This window comes from Zalophus californianus, chromosome 15 (assembly GCF_009762305.2).
Source record: "Zalophus californianus isolate mZalCal1 chromosome 15, mZalCal1.pri.v2, whole genome shotgun sequence".
NCBI classification, from domain to species: Eukaryota; Metazoa; Chordata; class Mammalia; order Carnivora; family Otariidae; genus Zalophus; species Zalophus californianus.
Window position 1 is genome coordinate 57031697 of NC_045609.1, and position 12580 is coordinate 57044276.

General features: G+C 52.0%; 1 protein-coding gene across 2 annotated transcripts in view; it reads right to left on the reverse strand.

Moving 5' to 3' along the window:
• SLIT1 (slit guidance ligand 1) overlaps positions 1-12279 on the reverse strand; it is a 165853-nt gene extending 153574 nt beyond the window's left edge. Inside the window, exon 1 of one of the 2 annotated variants that reach the window (XM_035724321.1) lies at positions 11700-12279. In XM_035724321.1, coding sequence (XP_035580214.1) covers positions 11700-11896 — 197 coding nt within the window. In that variant the 5' untranslated portion in view covers positions 11897-12279. The remainder of the gene's footprint in view (positions 1-11699) is intronic. The other variant, XM_035724322.1, reaches the window with a different exon arrangement.
• Between the last annotated feature and the right edge of the window lie 301 nt (positions 12280-12580).

A 12580-nucleotide genomic window follows, 5' to 3' on the forward strand; every position in this document is an offset into this window, starting at 1 on the left:
CTGAAGTATATTCCACGACATGTACGCATACAGCACATTGTGTTTATCCACTCATCTGCAGGTGGACACTTGGGCTGCTTCCACCCTCTAGCTCTTGGGAATAATGCTGCGATGAACACGGGCGTACAGGTATCCTCAAGGCCCTGTTTTCAATCTTTTGGGGGTATACCCAGAAGCAGACTTGCTGGATCATATGGGTAATTCTGTTTAATTTGTTGAGGGATCATCAGAATGTTTTCCAGGGGGTGCACCATTTTACACTCCCAAAAACAGTACACCGGGGTGCCGACGTCCTCACATCCCCCCGCCAGCTGTTATTTCCTGGTTTTTGAGAGCAGTCATCCTGATGGGTAGGAGGTGGTCAGGGCCCAGCTGTTAACCCATTTCCACGCTGTATTCTGTTCTGAGGTCCAGACCCCACCCTAGTCTCTTCGTTACCAAGGCCTGGCCTTGCTCTTGCCAATCCCCATCCCAGGTCTGGGGCCCACCCCTAAACCACAGCCTGGCAGCCAGTGCCTCACTGCCGGCCACCAGGTCTCTGCGTCCACTGCCTGTCAGCTCTCTCTCCACCCACTGCCCATTCCAGGCCCCTGAGAGGCTCTCCACCAGCCAAGTCCCTGACACTGACCTCCACCTACAACACCACCTCCCTGCATCCCCCCCAACTCTGCTCACCACCCCCACCCTGAAGCGGGACACCTCTCCCTATGCTGGCCTGCACTTGGGCCCCCCCTGTAAACGTGTGCAGGTTGGGCTCAATCATGGCCAGTTTGCCTTTATGCTTCAGTGCTAACCCCTGACAGGGGTTTTATAGGTGCTGAATGAATGTTTGATAAATGAATGGACGAAAGAAGCCAGGACTTATCAAGATATGAGGTATGGTAGTCCGATTTAAAACTAAACATGTACACATCTCAGAGCCTCAAGACTCAGGGACCCTGGGCACCCCACTCACCAGCCATCTGTGCCCCCCAGCAGATGATGCACCTCTCCGACCTTCTCATCATCAGCAGAGTGGTGATAATACCTTCCTCCCAGGACCGTCGTGAGCAGGAAAAGGGCAGAGGAGGGTAAAGCATCGCTCTGAGCCTGGCCCAGGTGGGGGGCTTTCCATGGTGACCGCTGACACCATCCCAATTCTTGGCTGCCACTCTCCTTCTCTGACCCATCTCCCGCATCCCCAATTGGCTGGCTCCTCCTTTCCAAATCGCCGCCCTCCCCTCGGTGCTCCGGTCCACCTGCTCCCCCTCGGAGCTCCTGCTTGTTCTCTCCTCCCACAGACTTCCTCACCACCGACTCGCTCCCAGCCATCTGCCTTTGCCTCCCACTTCTCCCAGGAAACCAGCTGCCCAGCTTGGCCAGTGAGCCTCCACCACAGGTCCAGAAGCTGTCCTCGGCCCTGGTCCTCGCCCAGGTTAAGCCTCCTCCCCATCTCCAAGCTCCTTCTCTGGCGCGGGCCGAGTTCCGACCCACCGACGGCCAGAAGTTCTTCCGGCCTCCCCACCTTCCCCTCCTCATTGCCTGCCCTCCTTTTTTTTTTTTTTAATTGAGATATACAACTGACACACAACCTTACGTTAGTTTCAGGCGTACAACATATTGATTAGATGTCCGTATATATTGCAAAATGATCAGCACAGTAAGTCTAGTTCACATCTGTCACTTCACATAGTTATTTCTTTTTTCTCGTGATGAGGTCTTTTAAGATCTACTCTCTTGGCAACTTTCAAATACACAATAATATACAACAGCATATTATTAACCGCAGTCTCCATGCTGTACATTATCTCCCCCGGACTCACTGACTTTGTAACTGGAAGTCTACCTTTGGACCACTTTCAGTCATTCTACCTCCTGCCATCCTAATGTGGGCAGAAACTAAGGGCAATCTTCATGGGTCTACGAAGGATGTACTTTCCTCGCCAGGAAACCCCAGCAACAAGCAGTGTTTCCCACATGGTGTTTTTGGGCACCTCCTGCATCTACATCACCTGAATTGCCTTTGCAAAAACCTACTGAATCCACATCTCTCTGGGATGGGCCTGGGAATCTGCATTTTATGCCAGCTTCCCAGGAAAGTTTTTTTTTTAAGATTTTATTTTTTAAAGTAATCTCTATACCCAACATGAGGCTCAAACCCACAACCCTGAGATCAAGAGTTGCATGCTCTATCAACTGAGCCAGTTAGGTGCCCCCCCAGGAAATTCTTATTCCCGTTGAAGTTTCTGTTCCAACTCTTCGCCATGAGGCCCTCCCAAATGTCTCTCTAGTCCACATACTCTACAGAGTCACCATCCTCTATTCCTATCCTTAGGGTCATCTTTTTCCTGTAGTTGATTATTGGCAAAGCAAACAAAAGAGATAGAAGCCAGCTTCACGGCTTCTCCTCCAGGATCAGCCGCCCTTCCCCAAATTCACTCCATTCACAAAATCCTTCTCCCAGGCTGGAGCCTTGGGGCCCCATGACCCTCCTATTTGTTCTCTCTGCACCTTCTGCCTCGGTCTAGATCTGTTTCCTCCTGTGCCTCGGCCTCTGTGGCCTAACTCCATGAGGGCTGTGGCCAAAGCCTACTGCTGATGTGACAGATTACCACACACTCAGGGGCTTAAAACAACACAGATGTATTCTCTTATAGCTCGGGAGGCCACTTTTGGCTCGTGGCCCCTCCCGTCACCACTCCCACCTCTTGCTTCCATTGTTACATCTCCTTCTCCAGCCTTGACCCTCCTGTCTCTCTCTTAAGGGACCCAGGGATGACATCGTGCCCACCCCAATAACGCAAGATCATCTCTCATCTCGAGATCCTTAACCGCATCTGCAAAGCCCCTTGTGCCACATAAGGCAACATAGTCACAGATTCCCAGGATTGGAACATGGACAGCTTTGGGGACCATTATTCAACCCATAACGACTATATTTTCTAAAGCAAAGATCAGAAACATAAAATGTCTTACCAAATGTTTAAAAAAAAAAAATCATCAAACACACCTTTTGTGAGCATCTACCATGCACTAGACAATGGAGATACAAAGATACATGAGACACAGCCCCTGCCCTCAGGAAACTCAAAACCCAAGGTACCCATCAAAAAACCAGCTTCTTAAAAAGCAATAAAGTGCTCTTCCCTACAGAAGAATTCCAATTAATGAAAGTAGAAGGAATGAGGGAAATAGAAAATCAAAATTGGATAATAATGGTTGCAGGCAAGATAAATTAATGGGTGCTAAAATTAGTAGGTAAGAATTTGAGGACAAAAAGGCAATGGCAGTCTCAACATATCTCCCCCAGATATTTATTAACTGCAGACGCAAATTCAGGAATGTCAAGGGGAAGAAAACTGGCAGAACACCATTATAACCAAGAGATTAAGGTTACCATCACCAGCAATGAGATGTATCAGCGTCACCGACTCCCCAATGGGATGCCCCGAGAGGAGCACACCATCCCTATCGCTTTCCTGCCAAAATTCCATAACCTCAGTCCAATCAGGAGGAAACACCAGACAAAGCCAAAGTGAAGAGCACTCTACAAAGTAACTTACCAGTACTTTGCAAAAGTGTCCATGTCATGAAAAGCAAGAAAAGACTAAAGAATTGTCACAGACTAAGGGAGAATAAGGGGAAGTGACAACTAAACACCATGTGGAATCCTGGACCAGATCCTAGAATAGAAAGAGGACCTTAGTGGAGAAGCTGGTAAAATCCGCATAAAGTCCATAGCTTAGTTAATAGTCTTGTACCCGTGTTAATTGCTTAATTTTGATCATTGCACTATGGATAAGAAAGATACGAACACTAGGGGAAGCTGGGTGAAGGGTACATGGCAATTCTCTCTCAGTACTATTTTTGCAACTTTTCTGCAAGTCTAAAATTATTTTAAAATACAAGTTTTCAAAAATTTTTAAAGAATAAAAATACAGCAATGGCAGCAAAACCGTTGTCCCAGACAAGCCAGAAATCACAGTCATGGTCACCATAACCAACTGGTCTCCCCGTGGCCAGCTGGTCTCCAGTTCCATTTATTCCCCCACACCAAAGCCAGGCAACAGAATATCTTAAAACACTATTTTGCACTTGTCACCCTCCATTCAAAACCTCTGGGGGTAAGTGCTCAAAGGGTCTTTTCAAAAGGACACAGGGGCAGCTTGAAGGGGCTCCCACCAGCCAAACGTGGGACACTCTGAACAGCAAAATAAATAACGACAATAACAAATTATAACCCAAAGAATAAAATAGCAATCCATGAGTCCATACTGTAATAAAGACAAACAGATGGAGGAGAAGGGAAAGTTCCTTCTTGCAGTAGAATGCCAAGTAATAAACGGAGAAGAGAAGAGGAAGTTAGAAATGTCTCAGCAATGGGTGTTAACCCTAGTGAAAGTCTGGTGAAGAACAGGATATTTACAAAGCCTCGAAGTAGCCCCCCCCCAACAAATGGCTTATTAATAATAAAGGGGGGAAAGAGTAGCTTTTCAGCAGAGAAGCCTGGCAGACACCCACTTACCGAGTGATCAAAATGAAAATCACCAATATTGGGACAAATTGACGTCATGACCCACTAAGAAGGGCAGAACATCACTAACTTAGCATTCCTGCCAAAAGGACATAACCTCAATGTGACAATGAGGACAGAGCAGATGAAGCCAAGCTGAGGGACATTCTACAAAATAACTGGCCTGTATTCTTCACAAATGTAGAGGTCAAGAAAAGCAAAGAAAGGCCAAGTAACTAGGCCAAATTAAAGCAGACTAAAGAGCTGTGACAAGTCATTGTCATGTGTGATCCTACACACACCTCTGATCGCTACAAAAGACACTGTTGAGACCATCAACAAAACGCAAACATGAACAATAGAGTAAATAACAGTACTGTGTGAATGTTACATTTTCTGATTTTGATAGCCTTATTCTTCTCAGAAAAACACACACCAAACTATTTAGAGGAAACAACTTACATCTTCAACCTAATCTTTTTTTTTTTTTTAAGATTTATTTATTTGAGAAAGAGAGAGAGCACACACACGCCCAAGTCGGGGGAGGGACAGTGGGAAAAAATCTCCAGGAGACTCCCTGCCGAGCTCAGAGCCGGACACGGGGCTCCACCCCGCGACCCATGAGATCATGACCTGAGTGGAAACCAAGAGTTGGACACATAACCAACTGAGCAACCCAGGCGCCCCTAATCTTCTTTTAATTTTTTTTTAAAGTAAACACTATGCCAATGCCCAACATGGGGCTTGAACTCATGACCCCGAGGTCAAGAGTCACATGCTCTACCGACCAAGCCAGCCAGGCACCCCTCCAACCTAATCTTAAATAGTTCCCCCAAAATTGTGCATGTGTATTCATCGGGCTCCCTGCTCAGCAGGGGAGTCTGCTTCTCCCTCTGACCCTCTTCCCTCTCGTGCTATCTCTCATTCTCTCTCTCTCAAATAAACAAATAAAATCTTTAAAAAAATTGTGCATGTGTATAATATACGATAAAGCAAATGGGGAAAAATATAAACAATTGAATCTGGACAACAGATATATAGGAGCTCCTAATACTTTTGTTGCAACTTTCTTACAAATTTGAAATTATAACAAAACAAAAAGCTACAATGGCACAAAGGATTTTTTTGGGGTGATAAAAATATTCTAAAATTGGATTATGCTGATGTTTGCACAACTCTGGAGATTTAAAGAAATCACTGAATAGTTTTTTAAAAAAGTATAAAAATACACACACTCCCTCTGATGGATTCCTATTTCCCAGCTGCATGACCTGGTGCCCACCCATTACTTGAATCTTCTCTCTCAGAACTCAGCAACACAAATGTGCACCCCACTGGCTGGATCTGCTCCTTACTCTCCTTCCCAAACGCACGGCACACACTTCCTGATGCCCCTGATCCCCCCACCCTCTCACTTCAGCTCTGTCCCTCCCGAGGTCCTGCCCAGTCCTCAAGTCCCATCAGTCCAGCCCTTCCTTCCCACCTGCATGCCCATCTCCTCATCTCTAACACTGACGGAGTACCTTCTATGGGCCAGTATTATTCTAACCGCTTTACACGCAGTATTTCGTTTGAACTCACAGCCCTGCGAGGTAAGTGCTATCACTGGCTCCACTTTACAGATGAAGAAACTGAGTCACTAGTGAGCCGGCTGGGATCTCTCAGGTCGTCGTTGATGGAGGCAGGATTTAAACAAGGCCACTCTCACACGAAAGCCTGCGCGGGCAGCCACTGTGCTCTGCGTCCCTAGAGACATCTTGACACATTTGTTCTTCTGCAGACAGACCTTTCTCGCCCACCAGCCTGCAGACTCCCTGGGGAGCGGGTCCCCACTCTGGACCTCTCTCAACAGTATGCACACGGCAGGTGCCCAACAGCTGTTTGTCCGCCACAGGCTGGGTTCCAGAAAGAAGAGGAGGGGGTCGCAAACTCCATCAAAAAGAGGAGCCAGTTTTCCACCACCCACCCTCCCCAAGCACAGCCCAGCTCCCTGGCTACTGCCCAAGGCCCGGCCGTCATCTGCTCTGGGTAATAAGTATTTGTATGGCGATAATTACAGCATTTGGGGAGAAAATCCCATTAAGCAAGAGCCCTGCCGAGCTGCTAATGCCGGCACAGAACGGGAGGCGGCAAGTCCGCCAAGCTCCCGTCTGCTTCCAATAATGCAGGAGCTGCCGGTCCCCGCCGCCCTTCACCCAGCCCCAAAGAGCACGGCCGCCCCTGCTGGCAGCCTCGGGCAGCCGGGGTCACCAAGGGCCAGCCCCCTGCCTCAGAGCCGGCTGGGAGGCAGGAGCAGGGTGAGCTGGGGCTCCAGAGCACCGGGGGCTGCACAGGAAGCGAAGAGGGAGCAGGGCCAGGCTGGGATCCAGCCCTGAGTGGCGCCCCAGTGCCTTTCCTGTCCCTGCCATTCTGTCCCCTTAATAACCATAATAGTGCTACCACTTATGGGGCCCTAGCTGTGTGCCAGGCCCAGTGCAAAATGCGGCTCCCAGCACTGCCGTAGGCGGTCCTCACAACCAGCCTCTCCTTTCAACCAGCAGGTCCTGCCATCGTCCCCACTTCAGAGGCAAGGCAACAGGGTGCTGAGAAGTCCCGCACTCCTCCGGGGCACTGACTCCAGTTTGCAATTACGTGTTTATTCTCATATTGCGCTCCTCATCGCTTCCTCCCTTGCCGGACTAAAACTCAGGGAGGGACAGACTGTTTGGGCTTCTGTCCGGCACCGTTCCCTCTGCACCATGCAGCCCTTCAAAAGACAGCTATCTGTTGAATGAATTAATTAAACCCCATAATCCGCCCAAGGTCCCCCCAGCTGCTGCGTGGCAGAATGGGGCTAACAACGCAGGAAGTCTGGCTCCAGAACCATGCCATCACACCATCCACCCTGCAGAGAATCCCTGCCCGCTTCCCCGCCCACCCTGCTCCTTCTTCCAAACGCAGGAAATGGAGACAAAGATGCGTGGGGGCAAGGAAGGAGCACTCTGCGCAGCCAGACTCCAGGAGAGCAGGCTTGCAGCACAGCCAACTCTCACACGCTTACCTGCCCCACTGAACCCTCAAACCTTTGCTTGAGCTCCTCAGATAATAAAAATAATAATAACACCATCACCTAGTTAAATCACAAAGCATTTTCACACACCAGCCCTGTGCCAAGCATTGGGTCCTCTACGTGCGTTGGGTCCTTTAATCCTCACCACCAAACTTGCAACACAGTCATCCTCCCCTTTTACAGATGGGGAAACTGAGTCTCACAACAGATGGAGTGATGGCACCAGGGGCCTGCCACCAGTCATGCAGAGCCCAGCAGGAAGCCCAGGGCACCTGCTACTGGAGACGCAAGCCCCACCCAAAGGCAGCACCCTCTGCAGAGTGCCGGTCTCCGCCCCAGGAGACCATGGTACAGACATGGCTTCTGTCTGGCCCCCGAGCCCTCCCCATGACCACCATCCAATCGTGATTTGGCATTCCAAACAGGCTGCCAGACAATCTGTCTGGGGTGCCCTGGGAAGTCTTCCTTGGGCCTGACCACCCAGCCCCATTGAATGGGGCCTCCAGTATCAGGAGGCCAAGCCGGGAAAAGGCAAGGGCCCTCCAGGCCTCTGCAGCAGGCAGGGAGCTAGGGCAGTGGACCAACTGGCCAGGGGGTGAGAGAGCGGGCCCCCAGAAACTGATGAACAGCAGACCACGCTGGGCTGGGCGTGCAAATGGAAGCCAGTGGGCCTTCCCCAGGGTCCTTCCTGGCCTTACCATCCTCGGGCCTCTCCCATCTCTGCACCTTGTACCCACAAGCCTAGAATGCAAGTGCCTGCCTGGGGTGGAAGGGAGAAGCGGTGTCCCCCCACACTACACTCTCTTACCACACTCTCCTGGATGCTCTAGTCTAAAAGACTTTTTTAATTAAAAAATAAATCCAACTGAAAGTCAAAGTCCTTGAGTGGGAGAAAAGACAATTAATAGCGGCCACGGCTGGGTCCCTCTGAGGCTGAGTTCTACAAAGAGATGAGGCTTCCAGGCCTCCTCTACCACAATCCTAACCCTCACTCTGTATTTGAATTGTTCCACGGCAGTGAATTATTCAGCGTCGCTTCCTCACCCAGCCCACCAGCCCCACAGCCCCTCTGGCTGAGCCAATTTCCTCCGCAGCTCTGCGGCCTGCACGGCCTCTTCCCAAATGTCCCTGCAGCACACCAACTTCTTCCCACTTGGGGGGATAGGCCTGCACCCAGAGCTATGGGATATAGGATCATAAACTTGCCGGGCCTCACAGGCTGCCATAGAAACTGCCCACGAGACAAAAGGCGAATGCACAGCTGCAGTCTCTCCAAATTTCACAGCCTCGGAGGCCGCTGTTCCGGGCCCTGGGACTGCACGACGCCCATATCGATGAGGGAGAGCGTTTGCTACAGTTATTTTGAGTCCGGCTGTGTTCTCACCAAGGCCTCTTCTTGGGGTGTTCTTTCCTTCCTCAAATGGCCCTTTTGAGGCCTACCTGCTGCAAAGTCAGGCTCCCTCTGTCTTCTACATCCTTTCCCCACCCAAGAAGTTTTGCATACAGCAAAGACCAGACCTCCCCTGACTCCTCCACAAGAACTCACCCGTGGATTCCATCCCCGAAGTCCCCAAAGGGAAAATCCAGGGAAAGAGGGCTTCCTGACTCTTCCCAACCTTCCCAGCCTCAAGCCCCATCACATCAGATTGGACATAGCAAGCTGGGGAACAGCTGATCCGTTCACCCATCAGGCTGGCTCAGGAGCACCTGCAGGCCTTTTGCTCATGCATTCCCTCTGTTTGGGCTGCCTGCCCTCTCTGCTGAGCAGGCTCCCACCAACCACTCTTGGGTCCCAAAGTGTGCTAATAAAATGGTCTAGCCTCTGAGAAGCACCTTCCCCCCAAGAAGAGTGCTTCCCACCCCAATGCTCCCCACCACAGCCCCATCACACTGCTAGCCTCGCCCTCTCCCAAAAGCTTACAGTTAGCTGTCCCCTGTCTGGGCCTCCCAACTGTACATCCCTTGAAGGCAGGGACTTGTTCACTCCCTGCTGGAGCCTCAGCACTGAGGGCAGTTCCTGGCCCTGTAAACATTTGCTGAATTACAGAACGAGACTCTTCTCCTGATCCTATAGTAATAATGCCTCTCACTCCGTGAGCATCATAATGAACTAGGCACTTTCCACACATTATCTTTGGTCCTCACAAGAACCAGAGACTTTAGTAACAGCAGTCCCATTTTCTGAGTGGAAAGCAACTAAGGCTCAGAGAAGTTAAGTGACTTGCCCAAGGTCACACAGCAACCTAGGCCATTGGACCCCAACTCTTTCTTTTGCACGAGGAAATTTCACTTCCATTCCACTCTGATTGCAAGAGAGCTCATGAGTTCCTGAACATCAAAAGAGACACTGTCCTCAAAATTAAAGGTGGAGAGAAAGAGCAAGAGATGAGATGACTTCAAGATTCAGATCCAAAAGCAAATGTAAGGGGCTACTATGTCTCAGACCTAGGCTGCTACCAGGGTAACAGCTGCAGGAGAAATGCCCTGTGGACGAGGCAGAGGAACAGAGAATAGATCCAGAGTGAACAGGTGTAGAGAATGACCCTGCAACCTCAGGGGTCTTCTGGGCAGATTTCTGATGCCCAGTCCCTCCCTCTCCACGGCCACATAGTGGCCGCATAATGCGCAGGAAACTTGATTCGGTCCAACCTCTCTCCATACCAGCATCTCTCCCCAGCCCCACAACACACACTGTCCTCACACACACTATCCTCTCTCTCTCTCTCTCTCTCTCTCTCTCTCTCACACACACACACACACACACACACACACCAATTCCCATCTAGACTGCATCTAGATTGCAAATTCTCTGAAACCTCCGTGGGAATTTTTCACTCAGCCAAGAAGAGTCTGGGGCAAATGTGCTCACTAATTGCTGACCTTGGTACGGAGTTTGATCCAGGAGACAGCTCTCCCCAGGGTCAAATTTCTGCCTCTGGCCGGCTGGGAGCCATGAAAATGTGCTCAAGTTATCGAAATCTGTACGCCTTTCCTGAGAGCCACTGCAGTTGCCCAGGAGTGTGGGAAGGAGCGTGCAGGTTTCAGAGGAGCCGGCAGCCTTCTCCAAAGTCCAGTTCAAAAATCTCCTGAGGCAGTCAGCTCTGCAGGCAGCACAAAGGCCCCCGCATATGACCAAAGATCCACACACGTGCCCACGTACAGGGACTCTCACAACCTATTACTGAGGTGACACCACGGATACTAGGAATTCACACAGAGGCACATTCTGCAGGAGAATCTAGCAAAGCAAATTATATAGGTCCATAAACACACACACAGTAACCATACACATACACACACACACACACACACACACACACACACACACACACACACACACCCTACAAAGCTCGGCGGGTCTAGAAAGGAACGAGTTTCCTCAAGAATTTAGAAGTGAGAGAGAATAAGGGAAGAGAAATGATTTTTTTTAATGACTTTCCATGGTCAATGTCTCCACTCCAGGCTCCTGACCTCTCAGCATGATTCACGGGACTCCCAGTCCAGATCACACCTACCCATTTCTGGGTGTTGATGTAACATACCCCAGGCCCCAGACCCAAATCCCTCAGGTCCCATTGTCTGCCTGGGTTGGGGATGGCTGGATGTGAGTTGGGGGACCAATGCCTGACACCTGCAAGAGAAGAATTCTTAAGGCTCTGGGGCAAACAATGGGGAGGAAGGGGAAGACTGGAAACTTCAACTCCATCCCATCTTGCTGCCCATCACCTGCCTCAAAGCCCAGTCCACACACACTGCTCAGAACACAGCCCAAGATCCATGTGCCCAAAAGGAGGTATGATGCCTGGCAGTTTGAGGAGCTTCCCCCTGGGTGCCAGGAAGGCTTTCTGGCACCAATTCCCAGCACCCTGGAGGAATAAAGTGCTGGCGCAGTGGGATGGGCCTGCCAGTGCCGAGTGCAGGGTGCAGGTGTGAGGTTGGGAGCTGCCAGCCCCGCCAGGGCCCTTTGAATCCCTGGAAAAGGAAACAGTGATGCTGCTGGCTCCTGGCTCGGGAAGGACCCTGGCAGGCACTGACCCCCCTATTGGCTGCGGAGCCCGGGCCCCCAACGGTCCTGCCCCCACCCCAGCCCCGAACTGCGTCTGGGTGGAAGGGCAACCTCGGGGCTCCCTGCGCGCTGGGGATGGGGGCCGTACTCACAGGCGCTCCGTGTTCCGTGGGATGTTCTTTGGGATGGCCTGCAGCCCCGTGCCGTGGCAGTCCACCGTGGTGCCGGTGCAGGTGCAGAGGGCGGGGCACGCGGTGGCACCCAGGCGCCACGCGGCTGCCCACAGCAGCAGCCAGAGCTCGGGCCGGACGAGCCCCGCCGAGGGCCCCCTCCGGGACTTCAGCGCCATGGTGCCCTCACCGCGTCCCGCTTGTGTGCCAGACGGCGGCGGCCGCTTACCATCCCCGTCTGGGGCGGCCTCCAGGTGCAGTCCCGGGGCAGCGCCACCGAGGAGGCCCGTGCGCGGCGCCCTCACGGGCCGGAAGGCACCTTGCTCCTCCAAGCGACGGCGCCTGTGTGCGGACCGAGGGAGGGCCCTTGGGCGGAGGGAGCTCGGCTCCTCTCCGGTTTCTCGCTGGCTGCGTCTCCCTCTCCCCCTCCCTCCAGCTCCCAACTGACTGCTGCGAGGAGGAAAATGGGCAGGCCCCGCGCGCGCACGCACCCCGCGCACACACACACACACACACACACACACACACACGCACAATCACACACTCACACCCGCACGCTCGCTCCCACCCGGCAGTCATCCATCAATCGAAAAGCACACATCCAGGGCCAGACTCCTCCCCGCCCTCCCCCAGCACCCCCCTCCCCCGCCTTCCGAAGACCACTCGGCGGCTGCCTCGAGCAGCTTACAGTTTCAAAGGTGGAACCTTCGAGGCGCCTGGAGCGGGCAGGGGGCTGCGGGGGAGGGGATGGGAGAATGGCCACGGCCCGACCTGCCCAGTCTTGGCCCTGGCCAGCTACACACACACACACACACACACACACACACACACACACACACACACACACACACACACACACACAC